General features: G+C 38.7%; 3 protein-coding genes across 6 annotated transcripts in view; 1 reads left to right on the top strand and 2 right to left on the bottom strand.

The window, feature by feature from the left end:
• Window positions 1-7,521, bottom strand: part of utp20 (UTP20 small subunit processome component) — a 39,205-nt gene extending 31,684 nt beyond the window's left edge. The window contains exons 1-13 of the mRNA XM_036577466.1: window positions 7,328-7,521; window positions 6,987-7,067; window positions 6,699-6,765; window positions 6,438-6,570; window positions 4,470-4,658; window positions 4,202-4,283; window positions 3,975-4,112; window positions 2,644-2,799; window positions 2,157-2,303; window positions 1,936-2,070; window positions 1,769-1,846; window positions 1,105-1,283; window positions 833-967 (exon numbers count right to left, since the gene is read on the bottom strand). Of these exons, the coding sequence (XP_036433359.1) occupies window positions 833-967; window positions 1,105-1,283; window positions 1,769-1,846; window positions 1,936-2,070; window positions 2,157-2,303; window positions 2,644-2,799; window positions 3,975-4,112; window positions 4,202-4,283; window positions 4,470-4,658; window positions 6,438-6,570; window positions 6,699-6,765; window positions 6,987-7,067; window positions 7,328-7,378 (1,571 nt within the window). The 5' untranslated portion in view covers window positions 7,379-7,521. The remainder of the gene's footprint in view (window positions 1-832; window positions 968-1,104; window positions 1,284-1,768; window positions 1,847-1,935; window positions 2,071-2,156; window positions 2,304-2,643; window positions 2,800-3,974; window positions 4,113-4,201; window positions 4,284-4,469; window positions 4,659-6,437; window positions 6,571-6,698; window positions 6,766-6,986; window positions 7,068-7,327) is intronic.
• A 1,142-nt stretch (window positions 7,522-8,663) lies between these two features.
• Window positions 8,664-16,094, top strand: slc5a8 (solute carrier family 5 member 8). 2 transcript variants are annotated; one of them, XM_036575557.1, is made up of 15 exons: window positions 8,664-9,023; window positions 10,565-10,630; window positions 10,731-10,782; window positions 11,287-11,354; window positions 12,791-12,945; window positions 13,027-13,167; window positions 13,262-13,391; window positions 13,568-13,656; window positions 13,769-13,878; window positions 13,966-14,033; window positions 14,166-14,252; window positions 14,537-14,751; window positions 14,847-14,950; window positions 15,051-15,145; window positions 15,213-16,094. In XM_036575557.1, exons 1-15 carry the CDS (start codon window positions 8,664-8,666, stop codon window positions 15,333-15,335), a joined length of 1,863 nt encoding a protein of 620 aa, XP_036431450.1. In that variant the 3' UTR covers window positions 15,336-16,094. The 2 variants fall into 2 exon arrangements, with proteins under 2 accessions (XP_036431450.1, XP_036431451.1); XM_036575558.1 differs by having other exon boundaries at window positions 8,718-9,023; window positions 15,051-15,139.
• Window positions 16,095-17,649: 1,555 nt separating this feature from the next.
• On the bottom strand, window positions 17,650-19,723 carry lyrm5a (LYR motif containing 5a). 3 transcript variants are annotated; one of them, XR_005007538.1, is made up of 3 exons: window positions 19,672-19,700; window positions 18,473-18,560; window positions 17,650-18,318 (listed from the first exon to the last, which is right to left on the bottom strand). XR_005007538.1 is itself a non-coding variant. In XM_036577465.1 (3 exons), exons 2-3 carry the CDS (start codon window positions 18,515-18,517, stop codon window positions 18,106-18,108), a joined length of 258 nt encoding a protein of 85 aa, XP_036433358.1. In that variant the 5' UTR covers window positions 18,518-18,560; window positions 19,705-19,723; the 3' UTR covers window positions 17,650-18,105. The 3 variants fall into 3 exon arrangements, 2 of the variants coding, with proteins under 2 accessions (XP_036433358.1, XP_036433357.1); XM_036577465.1 differs by lacking the exon at window positions 19,672-19,700 and adding an exon at window positions 19,705-19,723; XM_036577464.1 differs by having other exon boundaries at window positions 18,473-18,569; window positions 19,672-19,710.
• Between the last annotated feature and the right edge of the window lie 1,085 nt (window positions 19,724-20,808).

The following is a 20,808-nucleotide window of genomic DNA, read 5'->3' as shown; positions in this document are numbered from 1 at the left end:
CAACATTCATTTATTGTTTTCTAATGGGTTCGAACAAAACTCTGGAAGGACTTCATAAACCAGAATAGTATTAACTCTTTTTGGTCCATCCCTCTGTGAAAGACTCACTGTGGTGCTACTAGCATGAAACTTGATAAAGTAATTTGTTTTCCAACGGACTGATAAAACTACTGCAAGGAAACACAGATAGCCTTGACTGACCAGATTCTTTTAACAATGTGTATGTGTGTATGGAGGAGGGGGGGTGATTTTAGTGGGCAGTTTACATAAGAGGGTCCATCTGTTTCTGTGGGTTGTCGGAGCCTGAGATTAACTAAACCACAACAAAACTAAAACAAAACTTTCATTAAAAACACAAAACAATCTCTTCTGCTGCGCATATTCACCTCAAAATGCAGCATCTGCACTAGCTCCTCGCAGCAAGCTACTAACTTTTCACTGACGCCCAGAAAAGTCACTTCATTTTTTTAAAACTATGATATGACAAGGACAGTGAATTTTTGACTTGACAAACAAATCAATGCACAATTTACTGGTTTCCAATTTGATTCACTTTGGCAATTTAAGCTTGCTGAAAATATTATGTATATTTTTATGTAATCTCAAAAATATTAGCTGATCACAATGATCTGACCAAAGGATCAGGTCCTGAAGAGCTTTTGTCCTGCACAGGTGATTTTCCTGCTCAAACATACTTATCAGATAGTCTTCCCATTTAGTAGCTGTGTTATAACAGGGAGAACAGTAAAATGTGCTGGACTCCAGCTCTCCAGGACTGAACTGGACACTCTTGATGCAAAGTCACTTCTTTGGGCTGGGCTGTTGCTCTTGCCTGATGTGGGGCAGCAGCACCAAGGCTGCCCAGGGCTGCGAGAGATCCGAGAGGGGTTGCTCCTCAGGGATGTCTATGAGCGAAAGGATGAGCTGAGGAACAGATCCTGGCTGGGCCTTCTCAACACCACTCAACCTGGACAAACAAGAAACAAAATGAATAGTCCATATACATGCTTACATGATACACTACAGTTTCAAACAAACGAAACAGGATAATTTAACGAAAACATTCTGACGTGTGCTTCAAGGATCTACAAGCCATGTCCTCACCCTACAGACTGTCCTGTGAAGAGCAGTGGGTACTTCTCAAAGGCCATGGAGCCATCGGTGGGCGGCTGGGCTTTAGCCAGGATCAGCCTGACCAGCAACTCCAGAGCGCGCAGTCTGCTAACAGAGTCCTCACTGCAGAAGAGCTGCTCCACAAATTGGAGCAGACTGGGCAGAAAGAGCTGCAGAGACAAGGTGCACTTTAAAACGATGATTTCTAGGCACAATACCAAGTATTTTTGATATGGGAAAAACAAATCATATTGAAAACTCCAGCTGCCCTTTATATTGCATGAACATTTTGTGATGAATCGATGGTTTATTTGGATAGTCCACTGAAGATGCTGTGCAGACGCTTGCCATTAATTTGCATCAAAATTAAATATCTATTAAATTCACATTATTATCATTAACCCTAAATCTAACACCTCACTCTAACCCCAAATTTAACCCTGATCTTAAACATAACCCTCATACTGTTGAGTGTCAATAGTTTCTCAATAATTTAAACATCTGTATCAAGTGGGAGCTATCCAAATAAAGTGTGACTGAATGGACCAATAGAAATTCAGTTTTTTCAGATAGGCACATGTTTCCTTCTCTTTAACTGTTTGAGATATACAGGTTTTCCTAAGACAATGAAAGATTAATCCTAACACGCACTAACCTGCTCAAATTGTTTCATATCAAACATCTCCTTGGTAAATGCTAGAATGAGATCCCGATCCATCCCACTGGAGAAGACCTAAGAAAATCATCAGTAATGATAACGAGTCATCAAAACAATTCCATACATATGCACAAAGGAACAGATACACAGATGTTTACACACACCTTTTTCACCAGTTCCTGAGTAAAGCTGGTTGGTAAAGACACATTCTCTCCCAGCAGAAAAGACGAGACCACCTGTAAAAGTAGTTGGCAGCAAGAGTAGGACATGCCTGAAGTCTGGACCAGTTGGACCAGCATCTGCAAGAGACAGCATGTGAGACACCATGTCAAGTAAGAAAATGGGATAAATAAGACCAAATAGACAAACTCAAATGCATGCATACCTCACAGACAGACTGTGGTTTGGTGATCCTGGCTCCTTTTCGATGCTCCACCAGTGTGTGGTAAATGAACAAAATCCTTTCCATGTGCTCACTAACTTGGTTAGGGTCACCTGCCACCAGCCTCGGCAACAAGTCTTTAACACAACCCTTAGAAAATGACAGAAAAAAAATGAAACAAATCAACAACATGTGCCCCAGTGCTCATCATAGATTAAAGGAGAATTTTTCAAAATGTCAGCATAATTAAATCAACGTGTAAAGAGTGGTTTGACATGAAAAGTTTCTAGAGAAACTTAGAGTTAGAATTTTTCACAGCAGTGGTGATAGGAACCATATGTCAAAGTTGAAATCTCCCTCACAGAAAGTTACTACTAAAAGTGTTTATGAATACGCTGCCTGGCGCCTGAGACACTTTAACGACAACACATTATATGAGACTTCTGTGCCTGTTCTCTTTATTTTGCAAGAACAGAGAAAAGGTGTCCACCTGTAACGAATCCCAAAAGACCAAGACGTTCTCCTTCACAACATAATTTGCTGAAGACTCTGCCATTTGATCCAGAGCCTCTTTAACAGCATCCCAGGGTAGAACAGCACCCCCATCTTCAGCTGGACCAAGCTTTCGCAGAACCACTGGCAAAGCCTGAGTAAAACAGAAACAGACATACAATTAGAGAAATACTCCAGTCTAAGTATTCATGGAAGTCAGAGACATATAGTTTGCTGCTGAAATGCGAGTGATAATATCATATCAAAAATGTGGATCGACTTAGTCTGCAGTCAGTGGAATGACAAAAGTAATATTTGGATGGGATTAATTTTTAACCATCTAATTATCATCACAGGATGTCTGTTTATGACCAATTTATACAAGACAAGAAATCTCAGTCTGAATAATACCGATAAGAGTGGCTACTCGGTTTAACATTGCCGTCACACCAAAAATTCTTGAGAAAAAAAGCATGGCTTTGATCTACCTAATAAGTGACATAAGCAGCTGCTAAGCGGTCCCCTAACAACTTCTGGGTTATTACAATACCATTATACTGTCCAAATGCTTGAGTGAGAAGGAGAAAAAGAAAAAAAAAAGTACTACTTATTTATGTCTCAAAATAGAATGTAAAGATCTGTCGAAAAACGGAAAAGAGAAAGAGAAGTTGAAGAAGATAAAGGTTTTTTTTGTGGTGTTAATGCTACGTCATTTGTTTTGGCTTGTAGTTGGACAAATAGTAGCAGATCTGGGGAACTAACATATCAAGTTCAACACAGACAGGCTTTCTGACTCTTCGCAACACCTAACAAACAGACGTAACTCATTTTACAACAGCAGTTAAAAACGTTCTGTGTTAATCCAGGTTTAAAAATTCTGGATTTAGCCTGTGATTAATCTAGGTTTAAATATTCAGAGTGTGATTAATCCTTGTGCACATGCACATAAAAGTGTGGAGTTTATGACGAACATATAAGTCATTGCCAAAGAAAGAAAAAAAATAAATACTTTTATACTTTCATACAACAGTAAAAAATAGTTATCAGTTATCCTCTAATTTTACAGTACATCAGCAGCAAGATGGAGGCCCCCAAAATCCTGCTTAGAGCCCCTAAAAGGCTAGAGCCAGCCCTGATAACTACTATAAATAATTTAGTAACTGCTTAAAAATGCATGTGCAAGTTATGTAGTTATGAAGACCAGGAACTGAAATGCAAGCTCGCACACTGGCCCCCGCAATATAAGGGGTTATTAACCCATGTTTAGTAAACTACGCCAAGGAAAAGTAATTTCTGTGTCCAAAAAGATGTAAGAAAACATGGGCTTACAGTGCTGGCGCAGGAGTGGAACATGTTGCGGACTCCTTTGCACATCTCAAAAATGAGCTGCCCCACTCCTTGGGCTTTCTGAGGGTGCTTCTCCAGGTCCATGAACATCATAGTGAACAAAGCATCGTAATCTGGAACCTGACCAACAAGATCGAGACACAAATTTACTGACCAACTTCAAAAGCACTGCTGAAGATGCTACAAAGGGCCAAACATTTGGATCTCACCTTTCTCATCAAAAACGAGAAACTCTCAGCTGCAAAGTTGCGGATGTGCTCTTTCTTGTGTGTCAGGAGTTTACTGTAAAGACTGAAGAAGGACATGAAACAAGAAATGTTATACTGACCCAAGGAACAGCATCTGAAACACGAGCATCTCCAGTCATAATGACATGCTGCCTTTTTAAAAGCACAGAAATGTCAAAAATCTATTACAATTTAATTCACATGTCTGCAGTGCTTTTTGACATCAGTTTCATTCTCATCTGCTTCTTACCTATATACTCGGTCTATATCTTTGACCATTAGCCTCCAAAGGTACTTATACAGGTAGGAAAGGCAGGTAAAGGACCACTCCAGCACTTCTGTGTCCTGTGTCTCCAGCAATGAGGTGATGATCACGAAGAAGTCAGGAAAGTGGGGATAAAAGTCCGTCTGGAGGTCTCGTGCAAGTTGGACCACAAGACTATGGACGCAATAAGAGGCAATGCGTTTATGCTCTAATAACAATTAACATATTTGTCACTGTTTGCTTTGACATCTTTAGCACTGTCTCAACAAAACCGTCCATCTCCAAAATGTTAATTTTATAAGGGCCCACATCCATTTTTCTTGTATTTTATTTTTTTTTAACACTTATTACATTTGTGTTGTTTTATTTACCAAAAATATTGATAGAATTAATTCATTCTTACATGACCATTTTCCAGCCTCTCTTTATCCTTCAGAACCAAACAGGTTGTTTTTGTTACTGTGCCTTTAAGACTGACATATGCAAACAAGCTCTGTCCTGATTGGCTGTCCTGTATTGTGCCTCATTTAAAAAGCAGTCTGGGTTGAAACACTCCTTATAACTTCAGTGTAAATGGGCAGAGTTAAAGGCTGAATAAGTGGACGTATGTAAATGAACTGGTCACAACAGTAAAATCAAAACATGCTGTTTTTGCAGCTTAGTTTCCATATATGCACTGTGGAGTGAATGGTACACTTTGAACCTTAACAATATTTACATTACACACCAAATTATTTTATTTGAAAAAGTGAGGAAACTCAGTCTTATCGAGAGGGGGTTTAGTCCCAAAGTGGCATCTGGCAGCAGGAAGTGGCAACTCCGCCATCCGGAAATGGCACGTACTGGCATGTGCCACTTAGCTAATGGCACCTGACACCGACAACTGGTAACGAGTGGCACATCAGTTAGTGGCACTCGCCAGTGGCACCTGCCACACAGAAACGACGTGTGCCTCTCAAAACAGGCACATACCAACAGCTCCTGTGAGTAAAGCAAAGACTCTCTACTACTCGGCTCGGCTAACTAGCAGCACATCATAGCTCCACCAAAGTCATGGAGGAATGTTGACCTAAAGACTCTGTGCAGATAGTCTGTCATTTTGGGCTTTTGTTGTGGCACGGAGAGCTGAAGAAAGCAGCTCGTGTTACAGATGTACTCGAACTAATTACTAAATTCATTGTGATGTTATACATGCTACTCTTGAGTACTCCTCATGCTTACCCTCAGTAAATGGCTAGTGCCACTCCTGAAAAAATAATAAATAACGTTAAAACCAAGAACACAAGCCTGCGTTCCTCTTGTCCTGTTTAATAAATACGCTGATAGTCTACACATACTTTAGATTTAGCATGAACAACACCACAATGAATTCAGTAATTAGTTCGAGTAACACGAGCTGCTTTCTTCAGCTCTCCGTGCCACAACAAAAGCCCAAAAATGACAGACTATCTGCACAGAGTCTTTAGGTCAACATTCCTCCATGACTTTTCCCAGGTTCTGATGGCCGATGGTGGAGCTATGATGTGCTGCTAGTTAGCCGAGCCGAGTAGCCGCTGTCCAGAGTCTTTGCTTTACTCCCAGGAGCTGTTGGTATGTGCCTGTTTTGAGAGGCACACGCCGTTTCTGTGTGGCAGGTGCCCCTGGCGAGTGCCACTAACCGAGTGGCTCGAGCGGCATGTGCCACTCGTTACCAGTTGTCAGTGTCAGGTGCCATTAGCTAAGTGGCACATGCCAGTATGTGCCACTCATATATGATCTACTGTTCCATTAGTCATGAAATGACTAACCACAGACTGTACAGGGCAGCTGGCATTTTCAAATAAGGTACAAATAATTTGAAAAATAGTATAAAATACATTTTGAAACATCAGGTCCAAATTGTAGAAACATAAAGCAAAATGTTAATCTCTGATATGGTCATCCCTATTTTATAGGTTGAAAAAAGAAACTCACTCCAGAAGAGGTTGGTAAGCTAAGCTGTTCTTCACTGACAGATGAGTCTTTAAACTCTCCACTACAGTCTTCTGGTGAAACACCAGCATGTTGAAGGACTGACTCTTGTGCCTCACCTCCCTCAGGAAGGTTGCTGTGGAGCAAATAGATGCATTAGACTGTGTGCACAGGCAGTAATAACGAAAGCATAAAACATTTTTAATGAATTCTAGCGATAATGAAAGACCACTGATCTGTCTGGACAAAAAAAATGTTACTTACTGAAGTGTTCTGTCAGATTCAGGTCCCTCCATTTTGTCAACCCTTCATAAAAGTAGGTGTCTACCTCCTAATAGGGGAACAAGTCAAAATAAGAAGCATTAGGTACAGATGAGCAGCTGGGTGCACACAAAGGCTGGATTCACTGCACGGTGTTCTAAACGGCTCGGTTTAGTCTTCATAAAGAGACGATGCTTAAGTTGGCTACATAATCGCTAACTCTCGTTCGAATCTCCGAATCAGATCTGAGCCACTTTAATTAATCATGTTGATCATTCTAGTTTAACCCACCTCAGAGTAACTTCCCGTCCGATCAATACGATGGATGACATCTATGTTCACACTTGCGAGTCGCTCGGAAAATGTAAGAAACTGTAAGACACAATAAAGAAGATTAAAACATGCGCATATTAAACAGCTTCATTCAATAACCGGCAAGATAACGCATTACATTTATAATATACAAATACATGACGCTTTACATTTTGCACATCACAACTAATAACAAGTGCGCAGACTGTATGATGATAATAATAATAATAATAGAAATTGTTTTAAAAACCCTTATGTTTAATGTAGCACTTTATTTTCTGCTTGTTCTGAACTCTTAGCTGCTTACACTGTAAACTTACCCGGTAAGTGTTTTCCGATTTATGAGACAGAGGCTTGACCTTTAACTTCATTTTCTGCTGTTTTGTGTGAGTCCCAGACAGCAGTTTAACAAATGCAGTACTTTACAAAAACAACACTGTAAAATTTCAATGGAGTTGAATTGTTGATACGCATGCCGTCTCAGGAGGCCGCCATTTTGAACTGAGCATTGGTGTTGGGGTTGTGGACAACATTTTCAAAATAAAAGTTCTTGTTACGGTTTTACAGCCCTGTATTTTTTTTTTTCAAAGTAAAGGTTGTTTCCTGTATACATGTTTTGTTCGGTTATTAAGTGAAAAAGAAGCTACATATATACATTTTAATGATCTATAATAACTGTTTACTTGCCTGGCTTAACACACGTGGGAAAAATAAAACATAAAAAGTGTCTTGTGCCAAATTATGGCACATATTATATTTTATGTTTGTATTTTTTTGTCCTCATTTAGTATAAAGGGGTACTGTAAATGTAATTTTTATTCTAGATCTTCCAGCTAGTCTGTAGTTAATAATAGTTTGCACATGATCATTTTTTCTACACATGGCTGCTTTGAATATAACATTGAGAGTTACTGTAAATAAGCAAGACTTTATTTTTTTATACAAAGGCATTGAATAAAGCACTGAACAACAAATCAGAGAAATACTCATGAAATTAACACAATACCATAAGCATAAAAATTGGTCCCATGTTTGTCTCAAGTGGACATTTTTATACTATGTACAACTTATGAATTTTTGAATTATTTTCCATTTTTTTTTCATCGTTTATTGTATTTTAGTAACGTAACTGTCTGCTTTATATGTATATTATATTGTTGACCTTTGGTCCACCATAAACATTGCACGTTGTCCCCAAAGACACAAAGACAAAGTGTTGTTACCTGGAAGTATTGCTGCGTAGATAATGATTTCATTAAATTCACATTTAAGCTATACAGTTTATTTGTTAAGCTGACACAGTGGAAACCCAGGCAATTAGTGCTGTGCAAAAGCACGAGTTATGCATGGAATGCCAAGCACTGAGTTGAGTAAAGGGAGGTCTGATGGCGAGCTCTTTACCCCACAGTCCAGAAAACAATTTGAGCTCTCAGGCTGGTGAAGAGATGTGTTACCTGTCAGGGGCATTTTTTGACTCTCAGTAAGACAAAGGGGTCCTCAGAAGTCTTCACTGGCTCCTCTTACATGGTCACTGTTTGAACTGAATAAATGGTCATTATTATCAGAGCTTCATGTACAGACTGACTCTAGCTTCTAAAACCTCTTGTGAAATATCTTTCTATATCCTTTAAACATTAAAAAAAGGAACAGATCAAAATGGAGAACCTGGAGAACCCAGCAAATGCAGCATCCTTCACTGCACGGGATTATGTGGTTTTCACTCTGATGCTGGTCATCTCAGCAGCTATTGGGGTGTATTACGCCTTCGCTCAGAGGGGTCAGCGCAACTCCACGGATTTTCTGGTGGGCGGCCGGAGCATGACAGCGGTGCCGGTGGCTCTAAGCCTAACTGCCAGCTTCATGTCGGCCATCACCGTGCTGGGCACCCCAGTGGAAGTCTACTGCTATGGGGCAAGTTTTGTCCTCACCTGCCTTTCATTCATCCTAATGGTGGGGATCAGCTCTGAGCTTTTTCTGCCGATCTTCTACAGACTGGGAGTAACCAGCACCTATGAGGTGAGATGCTACATCCACCAAATTTACTTGATTCAAAGTACTGGTATAGTGTAGTGGGTAACACCTCTGCCTTCCTGGGTAAATATCCTACACTATACCAATAAACGTTCTTGGGTAAGTAACTCATAACTACTACCTTTACCTTCCGCTGTAAAAAAATGTCTAAACTGAAAGACTGAGCTGTGCTGATACACCTTATTCGTGTTGAAATGAGCTATACATTTCAATCAAGTAAATTCAATGCCTTACCTTTTTTCAGTGTGGCTCAGTGTGACGTACATGCATATAATATCATACAGTAAACACATATGAATGGTTTAGTGGTGTACAATGATTCACAATAGCAAGGACTAGAATTAACTAATGACATGTACAGTACTGTGCAAAAGTCAGAAACACCCTTTCATTTATTTAATTTCTAGTCTATACAGCCATTAGGTTTTTATTTTCAGCATCAGGGAAAAAGTAGAAAACATATTTAACAGAAAACATTTTCAGTATTTAGCATCCACTCTTTGTGTTTATTACAGGTTCTGTTTGTTTTATTACAATTTTCAGGAGACTTGCATCTAGTTTTTCTGGGAGATCTGCAGGGATATTTTTCCAAGTGGAGTGGAGCTTGATTTTCTCCTCTCTCTCAAAGATGAAAGCTTTAAGTACTGTTTATCTGATAGTGACAGTTTTGACGGTCTACCAGGTCTTGCATGGTTGTTACGAGTCCCGTTTCACCTCTATCTTTTTATAATTTTTTGATCTCCAGATCCCCAGTTCTGAAATTCTCTTTTTTTCTTTCATTCTTTCATTTCATTACTTTCCTTTGACTTTCCTCTTCTTTGTGCAAGTGGAAGGGAATTCTCCTGAAAAAATGTATAACTAGTTCTTACTAAGCATTTTGACTGGAAACTAAATCAATGAAGGGTGGTCTTTGACTTTTGCATGGTAGTGTACTTTGACATTTTGGTTGTGAAAGTATCAGAGGTACTCCATCACCAAAACAAAAATTAACAAACGTCAGTGCTACCTGCTAAATTTCTATGACATATGTATGTTTAGTGAGCCTTATGTGCTAAAGCTTAATGTTTAAAAATCTGTATTATATTTTACCTTTTAAAACCACTGTGCAGGTGAGAACATTTAACACTGTAGTTTGTCTTTGTACATCAAAACAGCATAATATAATATAGAGCTGAATACTATTTACCTTATCATTTCCTCAATACGATAGCATGTGATATGACATACATCACAAATGTACTGACCATAATTGTTATACTGAAAAAGGCATTTAATTCACTGAATTCAAATGTGTGCATCATTTCTACATGAATAAAAGCATTAATGTACGTGTTGATGTAATATATTTTGTTCATTATATTTAGAATCATAAATATTCAGTGAATTCTATACTTTTTCTATACGAATTCTATACGTTTATTGTTTGTAGTCTAGATTTGAGCTAAAAAAATTATAAAAATATAGTCTATAGTCAGCTAAAAGGTCATATGTCGCAATGTTATGTAATTGATACTGTTTATTTGCAGTACTTGGAGATGCGGTTCAACAAAGCAACTCGGCTGTTTGGGACAATGTTGTTTATCATTCAAACAGTAAGCACTCTCGGTGGCAGTAATTCTTATGTTTATTTCTAACTGGGAACTGATCTTTGGCTTAATTGAGTCAGTATTATTGATTTTCCTCATTTCTCAGTTGCTGTACACTGGACTGGTCATCTATGCCCCAGCTTTGGCTTTAAACCAAGGTGAGACATCAGGGTTTAACATCATTGACAACATTACCTACCTTACCCCTATATAGAAAACATTCAAATAGCTATTGTTTGTATTAATTAATTATTATTTATGCGTCAGTTCCATTAAAGGCCTACATGCACTGAATACAAATATCTGAGTGGGGTATTAAACATCTTTATGAAAGAGTGGACAAAAGATGCCCTCTTTAATAACTCAGTGAGTTAAGGCCACAGAAGTGGGATACTGCGTGAGTTCAGCCCAACCACGGCAACTCTACACTGATAAGAAAATATGCTAAATCATTATTAGCAAATAATTCAAATACGTAATACTTGTTTGCATAAATAAATTCAACATCTTCCTTTCTAAAGCGTCATATTTAATCTTAAGCGATTTCAAACAGAATCAGAGCTTGACATTCAGGTGCATTGAACATGGCGCACTGAGTGCACTTGAAAGTTTACGGTGAACTCAGGTCAAGTGAACTTGTCTCTTGTTTGTTCATGCCTTAGTCACTGGCATAGATCTCTGGGGTGCCGTGATCTCAACTGGAGTGGTCTGTACCTTCTACTGCACCTTGGTAAGTTCACTTAAAGCAGAGGAAGTGACTTGTCTTCACAAAAGCCACTTATCCCAGATGTAGTTGGTCAGCCAAGGCATGTGAGCCTCATAGCTCCAGCCCTGAACAAAAGAAGCAGAATTTGGAAATTGTTTTGGATAAGGATAAACATTTAGGATTAGCATTATACTGGATCCTACACATTGCCTTTACTGTTTCCATTCAGTTTCACCCATCCGGCTGTTGCTGTAAAGTTCCACTGGCACATCTTTTATGTAACAGCTACAAATTGTCTTAATCAGTAAATAGTGATTTTAATTTTAACCCCTTAAATGGCCAGGGCCTATCGATGAGCCCAAAGTTTCATTATATACTTTTATAACCTAAGAATAGCTCAGCCAGTTTGCACTGAAGTTCCTGTAGTTACTGAATAAAAAGTCTTAGTATGTAATAAGCCTTTAAGGGTTTTTTAGGGGGTTAATGTATATTTATCAATATGCCATTGTTGTACTTATTTATCGCTGCTGAAGAAAACCTCGTTTTTCAGTTTTTGACATAATCTGAAAATACCTGTTGGCCTTTACATTGTGAGTAAATTTCATGATAAAAGAATGGACCAAAAGAAACAGCTCAAAATGACTTGGAAATAAGTCTGGTTGCATTGACTTACATTAAAAGTAAAGTAGGTTTTTTCCTTCTCCTGTAAAGTTACCATTTTGGAGATACAAGGTTTTCTTCCGACAACAGAGATATGTAAGATGTTGTATCTAATGCAGCACATCAAAGACAAATTTCTATTGTGAAATGATAGATAATAAAGGTTTGAATCTGAATCTAAAGTAGAACATTGTGCAAATCAGATTTTTTGCCAAACCATTCCCGTAAGGTAATATTGCCTGGTCATCCTGCCCTGAGGGAGTTCATGTTGATGGGGCTGAGCACACTAGTGATTGTTGAGAAGTGGGGATCTGGGCAGGGAGGGAAGTTTTTCATGTTGGTTCTTGGCTGAGGAGTGAGAGGGAGTAAAAGAGACATTGTGTTTCAGCTTATTTTGTTTTGGCATGGGCTATGGCCTCACAATAGCTCAATACACTAAATCCGAAACACACTTTAGTTTCTGTGCCTCTTCCTTGAATGACGATGCGAGAATGTTTGTTGTGGTTACATATCAGAAATAACAGCATAACATCTAGTCTAGTTGATAGTCTAGCAGCAGAAATTATCCATTAAACATCTAATTGCACGTGATGAAACCTTGATTAGATTACCTTCTTTCGTTTTTAGTTTCGTTTCTATCTTCTGTTACCTGTTAGTTACACTTGGCAGTCAAAACTGAAGAAACAAACTTCAGAAATCAAACACGTCTTGGCTAATCAGCAAGAGAAAAATAGGGGTAAAATTGATTTTTGTAACAAAAACGAGTATTTCATAACGTATCTGCTTCCATGCTCTGGTAGGGTGGTCTGAAGGCAGTGGTGTGGACCGACGTGTTCCAGGTGCTCATCATGCTGACTGGGTTCCTGGCTGTCATCATCCAGGCTGTGCTGGTGCAGGGTGGGGTCTCTGTTATAATCAGCGACTCCGCCCAGGGTGGCCGAATCAACCTGTGGGAGTGAGTTACGATACAACAGAAAGCTGTCTGAACACCATAACTTCTGATGGAGTCTTAGCCCTTTTTACTTCTCCTTCTCAGCTTTGATCCTAACCCACTGAGGAGGCACACATTCTGGACCCTCCTAATCGGAGGTACATTCATCTGGACCAGCGCTTATGGTATTAACCAAGCTCAGGTGCAAAGATATGTGTCCTGCAGGTCCTTGTTTCATGCCAAAATGTGAGTACTGCACATTCTTTTTGCAAAAGTCTGCAATTGTCATGGGAACAAAACAGATGCACCTTAAATTAACAATGTCTATATTTCCTTCTAGGTCTCTGTATGTGAACTTGCTGTCTCTCTGGGCTATTAATCTGTGTTCAGTGTTTTGTGGACTGTGTTTGTACTCAGTTTATAAGAACTGTGATCCATGGATGGCTAAAAAGGTGTCTGCCCAAGACCAGGTAAGATGTTTGCGAAAAGGTTTGCAAAGTTCCACAATTACTGTATAATTATTGTCCGGCAAGGTCATATTTGATATGATGGACTATGATTAATGGTCTCGTAACTGTCTCTGAGTGGATGTAATACACCATGCATACCCTTACTTTTCCATTAACTATTCATTTTTGGTTTGAAGCTGATGCCATACCTGGTGCTGGATATCTTGAGGGATTACCCAGGTCTTCCTGGCTTGTTTGTGGCTGCGGCCTACAGTGGCACTTTGAGGTCAGATCTTAATAAGCTCTTTTCGGTCTATGCAATTAGACCAGCACCTTTAAAAAATTCAACAGTGTTACTGATATGCATTTGCTATTATTTGTTCCACTGAATGCTACAGCACAGTGTCCTCCAGCGTGAATGCATTAGCAGCAGTGACGGTTGCAGACCTGATAAGGCCATACTTCAGCTTGTCAGAGCAACAGCTCTCCTGGGCATCAAAGGGACTGAGTGAGTGTGAACAAAATAGCTATAAGAAAGTGTCATGGAGCTTGTGTTAGACAACACCTATTTGTAATGTCGTATATCTGATCCCAGGTATTTTCTATGGAGCAGTGTGCATTGGGATGGCTGGCCTTGCATCACTGATGGGAGGGTTGCTACAGGTTGGTCACTTTCAGTCAGACGCAAATGCTATAATCTAGTTTGGATTTGGAGTTTTTCTGATCGCTGTATGTCCACTTAATGTTGAAACAAATAAGCAAATAACTGTTATTTGTGTGTGTCTTTCTTTATAGGCAGCTATCAGTATTGTTGGCACCATTGGTGGACCACTTCTTGGCCTCTTCACTTTAGGCATCCTGTTCCCCTGCGCTAATTCCAAGGTCAGTTGGATAAATATTGTCTCACTCATATGTTGGATGCTCTTATATTTACATTTAGCAAACAGGAACTTTCTAGCAAAGTGGATTCCTGGAGGTCACCAATGTTAGTGTGCCGGGGTCTGAATTCTGCCCTTTGAGGCTCAAAAAGCACATATTAGAGTTTTATATTTGCTGCTACATAGAGCCAAGGATTTGAGAGAGAGGTTTTAGACCAGGAGAAGAGTAGCTTTCTGGACATATGAAGACCAGCGAGGTGTCATTATTTATATTCAGTTTAATTGCAGGGAGGATTGGCTGGCCTGGTCACTGGGCTAGCCATGTCACTCTGGGTGTGTATTGGATCCCAGATCTATCACCCTCTCCCTGAAAGTACCAGACCACTTGCTCTGGAAACACATGACTGCAACTTCAGCATGGCTGAGAATGCCTTACTGAACTGGACTTACTCTACACAGACAGACCACATCGCCTCTGACCAGCAGGAACAATCCCTGGACAGGTGGTTCCTTAATAAAGATTTGCTTTGACTGTAACTTCTGTCAGAATCTTTTCTGATGACACTGACACCTACATTTTTTTTTTTTGCTTTCGCAGGCCATTCCTGGCTGATAATTGGTACTCCCTGTCTTACCTGTATTTCTGTCCTATGGGGACATTAGTTGCCATAGTTGTGGGGCTGATTGTAAGTTTGCTCTCAGGTAAAAATTACTTTTATTTTTTTACGTAACCAGACAGAGCAAGTTTTTCTTTTAGTATTTAGAAAATAGTCTAGCATTTTTTTCTTTTTTGCATTCATAGGAGGCAGGCCACTAAAACTGGAACCAGGACTGACTGTAATAAAGGAGGATTTAACCTGCTACAAGCTTTACAAGATACTAAAGCGAAGGGTAAGTGTGTTTTTGAATGTTCTAAAATAATCTTTCTTTTAAAAAATTGTGCATAATATGTCTTTGCTTTCAGGCCAATGCAGATAAACTGGACCTGGTTGGGGAAAAAGAGAAGAAATCTGGTGAAACCAACCTGGCATTCTGTGATGTTGAACTAGATATCACAAAAATTCAGGCCCACAGAGCTCTTGCATAGAATTCTCCAGTTTACTGAAGTGAACCAAGCTCATCTTTCTTTCATTCAGTCTATCATGCTGATGTAAATCTGCCATTCCCAAGTGTGTTTCCAAGTGTGCCTCATTAGCTCTTCTGATTTCTGACTTTTATCTCCCTTTGTTGATGACTGATTGATGGATGTGCTGCCTTTTTCATCCAGTTAAACAACATCTGACTTATTTTATTTTTTTGAGTAACAAACATAATGCAACTTTTGGTAATTAGAAGGCGGACTAAGGTTTTACTGAAAATTAACTGATAGATAATATCATTGCCTTGGCTAAAAACTGACAATACTACTGAATTAAGAGCTGGCTCTTATTGATGATCTGAGCCAAGAGCCAAAGTCACTACCAAACAAACAAGTTTACTGCCCCTTTTAAGTGCTAAGCTACAGCTCTAACTCTCCTGTGTGGTAAAGATTCTGGGTGCAGAAAAAGGGTCAGATGTGCTTGAAAGTGTTTGTGGTAAAAATGATGCCTTTTGGTGTTTGATCAGTTCTGACATATTGTTATATGATAAACATTTAAACACTTTAATTAATTAATATTCTTAGTCTGAGCAAGCAATTCAATTGAATGGATAAGAAAAATATTAATATTTTTATTGTTTAAATAAAAAAATAAAACTATAAGTTTTGTGATATTGATTATCTCTACATTGTGCCTTTGTACTGCCTGACAATTACCACTGGAGTCAACACTGGAGATCCACGGGGCACAACCTGGGTATTAACCTGGGTTGCATGCAAAACAATCTTTACCATTTGCACACTGTGCGAAAGACTGAACAGATACAGTATACATACTGTAATATTCTTGTGTTTTTTCCTCTTTTTGGAATTCAGCAACTTTTATATTACAAGAGGTGCAATTTCCTATGAATTCCTCAGATGAAAAGAATATAGTAATATAGTATAAGATATATACATACATATATACACAAATCTTCTATCTGGTCTATGTAGAACCTGTGAAGTCTTGCTTAGATATGTGCTGATATTCTTTCTCCGGCAGTTGTGCGCTCAAGAATGGACTACAATAAATTAGATTGCAATAATCCAGACATGAGTGAGTGGAAACATCATGGTATGATGTAGTATGTAATTTAGTTCAGGGCACCTGTTGGAGTTTGAACCGCTGTATGATCTGATAAGTTTATCTGGTGGCTGTTCTAGTGGTCGTCACAATGACAGGGTTCCTGGCCATTATTGTCCATTTTGTGCTCTTGCTGTGTGAGTGGGTAGCTGACTTAACCCATGGGAGACTATAAGATGAATTTACCACAAATCTCTGTTCCATGCCAAAATATAAATTGCATCCCTTACAATTCCAAGGTCTTCAGTACATGAACTTGATACCTCTGGGCTATTTTTCTGTGTTCAGTATTTTCTTGATTCTGTTAAAAAGAATGGCGGTTGCTAAAGACAAGATAAGACACACTATAAGCTCAAAAGAATCCAGTCACCCCCCTTTAATGAATGAATTCAGCTAGTTGAAGGTTAAATACTACTTGAATTCAGCACCCACTGCTGGCACAGCTGTTCAACTGTGCACATGCAGCTTGTAGAGTCTCTATAGAAAAGCACTGGCAGAAACGGGACACTGAAAGGTTGAGCATAGGTGACTATGCTCAATGCCAAGCATTAGCAGTAAAAAGCCCCCCCAATGTTGTGCTGTGGAACAGTGGAACTGCGTTCTCTGGTGTGATGGAGCATCTAATACCATTGAAATGAGTTGGAGTGGTGTCTGTGGTCCAGTACTAATCTACTATATATATATATATATATATATATATGATGCCCATTCATATATATTGTTTTTTTCAGCCTGCCTAGTATTTATTATTCTGTATATTTATTGTCGTTGTCATGTATCTGGTCTTTATATGGTCTTTGTAAAGAGCTGCTATTATGTGCTACACCATGGGACCTAAAGAAAGATTTCATTCCTGTGCAAACAAGATATATTAAGGAATCACAATAAAGAGCACATGACGTGATGGAATATGCATAAGGTATATTAGCAGTCACATAATGCATTTAATACACCACACATTCATTCACATTTCCTACATTCATTTTGTGCCTGAAGACAGATTTAACCATCTACAAGATCTGCAGTATAATAAAGCAAAATGTAAGTGTAAATTTGTAATGCACTTGTTTTGTTTTTTTACTGAAACTAACCCATCATTATGTAATAAATGACACTGTTTTCACTATTTCAGCTGAGACTTGGCTGAAACAGCTCTGTAATGATAACAAAATGCCTTGCACATTCAACTGGACAAGAGATATTACTAAAATATGCTTTTATTTCTGTATGTATGCTGTCCAACATCAACCACAGGTACATGTCAGTTATTTACAAGACAGATAGCATAGCTAACAAAACAGCAGCCAGCTGGAGTAAAATAGCAATATGTCAGATTGTAACATCTGTTTTGACAGTGATGTGCATTAAAATGGTGCCAACAAATGATATGGATCACTGAAATTTTATTTGGCTTACCACCCAAAATATAACAAGACTTGATCGGCCACTTCTATACAATAGAAACACACACTACATGTCACACTGTACATAACATAAAAATACAATCAGAACTGTAACACTGGCACATTAATGCTGCACCGTCCCCCCTGGATTCCATTCTTCTTCAGAATGGAAAAATGGCCAGTCACAGCGTCTTAAGGAAGTGTGTTTTTCTCATTCATCCCATTTGCTGGACGTGTAGGTATAAGGGCATCAGTGCTCTGGGTCATAATAGCGTTTCTTCATGGCTCTGTACTTTCTAAGAAAATAGAGGGCCTCGAGTTCTTTAATGACAAATTCCCCTCGATCAATCAGCTTTTGGATCTTCTCAGGGTCTGTAACATCTTTGTTCTTCATAAAAGCCACTTTTAAGCGCTCTCTGAAGTATACAGTGCCTTTTGGATATTCTCTTCCAAGATAGAGAAGCTTTGAAGTACAAAACAATGTGAACCTATTAATGTTGCTTATAACAACATTGCATTTTTTACTGTATTACTGTATTACTATATATATATATATATATATGTATGTATATGCCATGCACATAAAAATGAAGAACAGTAAAAGCAAGTTTTCTCACATTTTTGTACAATCTGACAACTTCTCCCCTCAGTGGGTTGCTCATCTTCTTTCCACTTTTCCTAGACACTAACTGGTCTTCTGGTTATCTTAAGGAATTAAGACAAAACCCAACAAAAAACAAATCATTCTCTTGGCATCCTTGCTTCACAGTTTATTACACACTCGGCCTGGTTGGTGATCTTCCTACGTAGGGGAATTTGTGCCAAAGTGAAAAGCAATCACTACAGTGTAAACATGTGAAATGCAATGCACATGACATTACTTTTCCATAGTCACATGCAGAATATGCACCAAAATGAAAAACAACCCCTCTATTACATTGTTTTTACGTTGACTGATATCTTTACTGAAAAACACTGCATGAGGATTTGGATTTTAAAATCAAAATGCTAAATTCATTCAGATTTGAATACAATCCGCCTTCAAATGTGACGAAGGTGTGGCTGTATTGCTTTCCACTGTGCAGTACTTAAAACAATGTTAAGTCAATGTAATGGATATTTTATTTTTCATTTGAGCAATTTTGTTTTTCTGCATGTTACTGTTCAAAAGCCATCTTATGTGTGCGTTGCATTTCACTGTTTTGGTTGCATTTCAACGAGGCAAACACATTTGAAGGACAAAAAACCGTGAAAACAATGCAACAGAGGGTTTGTTTTTCTTTTTGGCATGTATTCTCTATGTCACATGTGGAAAAGCAATGTCATGTGTGCACTGTTTAGTGTTATGACTGCATTTCAATGAGGATGATCCGTTTAAAGTACTGCGCTGTTGGAAAGCAATATAATATACATAAAACGTGGGACTGTATTCAATACTGACATGAATTCAGCGTTTCGTTTTTAAAATCCAAATTCTCAAGTAGTGTTTTTAGTAAAGAGATAAAGTGACATTAAAACGATGTAACAGACGGTTTGTTTTTCAGTTTGGCTCGAATTCTCCATGTCAGTGTTTTTCCACTGTAGTGACTGATTTTTGAATTTGGCACGAATTCGTCTCCAAACCGTCCGCTGTGTTTTAGGTTAGCCTACCAGAAACGCTGTGGATAAACCGACTGAAATGAAATGTAGTGGATTTATGTGTCTAAAATAACAGTAATCTGGTCAGAAACGCTGTGGATAAACCGACTGAAATGAAATGTAGTGGATTTATGTGTCTAAAATAACAGTAATCTGGTCAGAAACGCTCCTTACGCACCGCGAAGCCTCTCGGCAGGTCATAAACACTCACCTTCTGTCGCAGTTGGTGGTCAGTTCCGGGAGGGCGGGGTTTTCTCACAATCACGTGACCACAATTGAACGTGTAGTTCGGCCACATTTCAACGCAAAAGTTTCAGAGAGCAGAGCAGAAAAATAAAAGGCCCGAAACGTGTTTTAGCTAGAAGGATGCCTTTGCTGCCTACGTCCGAATCGGATATTTTTTGGGGGGTTCTGGTGATTTTGTCTGATATGGCTTCACTAAATACATCAGTAGAGCTGACTAGCATGTGGAGCCACATGGCTATCAATCAAGCAAAATGACTGGTCACGTAGGCGTACTGTAAAACAGTTCATGTAACACTTACACATTGTAATAATACGTTAATTGAATCATTTTTTAAAACACATACTCATTGTGTCGCCGCCTACACAATACTGCATTACCATTTTGCACTCTGTGAATGCAACTGAACAGATACGGTATCTATACTGTGATAAATTTACCTCATTTTTTCCTTTTTTTCGTGACACAGTAATATACATTTTATTCTGCTTTTTTCTTTGTTGCTATTCACGAACACACCTGTAAGTAAAGGGAGAAGACAAAATAAAACAAAAGTTGCACTGGGGGGAGGGAACTAACATGATGCACAAATAAACAGATAACGTGATAACTTAAGATAACGTGATAACTTAAGATAAACTTCTTAAAATAGTACACTCAATAGCTGCTGCATAAGCCCTGACATACCAAGCAGAGAAGGCACAATTAATCACACAATGTGTTTCAGAAAACCTGTGTGAGACCAGAATGAGGTTTGAACAAGATCAGAGATGTATAAGGACACTTTGCTACTCAAAGCGTTCCTTTAAATTCTGCTGTCTGGTAAATAGAAAGTCAGAAACTTTGCTTAGATATGGCAAATATGTACTGACATTATTTTCCTGTTGGTCACAATGTTCTGGAGGAGTTATACTTAATTGGTGTGAAGTGTGCCTATGTCTCTAGCAGGATCACAAAGAAGTATTTTTCACAATCTGCGATTTTGTGAACTAAGAAAATAAGAGAAGTATTAAACTTTCGTCCCAGTTTAGTGATTAAATCATTAGAGAGTAATTCAAAGAATGGTTGAAT

Source organism: Colossoma macropomum, unplaced genomic scaffold, assembly GCF_904425465.1.
Source record: "Colossoma macropomum unplaced genomic scaffold, Colossoma_macropomum, whole genome shotgun sequence".
NCBI lineage: Eukaryota > Metazoa > Chordata > Actinopteri > Characiformes > Serrasalmidae > Colossoma > Colossoma macropomum.
Note: the sequence above shows the minus strand (reverse complement) of the source record. Positions and strands in the feature narration are given on the sequence as shown.

Excerpts from the sequence above, each read along its gene's own strand:
- slc5a8 (XM_036575557.1), top strand. The coding sequence starts at position 8,664 with ATGGAGAACCTGGAGAACCCAGCAAATGCAGCATCCTTCACTGCACGG. Across the intron at positions 10,783-11,286 it reads AGCTTTGGCTTTAAACCAAG|TCACTGGCATAGATCTCTGG; the intron begins GTGAGACATCAG and ends TTCATGCCTTAG. Across the intron at positions 13,168-13,261 it reads TCCTTGTTTCATGCCAAAAT|GTCTCTGTATGTGAACTTGC; the intron begins GTGAGTACTGCA and ends ATTTCCTTCTAG.
- lyrm5a (XM_036577465.1), bottom strand. The coding sequence starts at position 18,517 with ATGAGCAACCCACTGAGGGGAGAAGTTGTCAGATTGTACAAAAAT. Across the intron at positions 18,319-18,472 it reads TTGTCAGATTGTACAAAAAT|CTTCTCTATCTTGGAAGAGA; the intron begins GTGAGAAAACTT and ends TGTACTTCAAAG.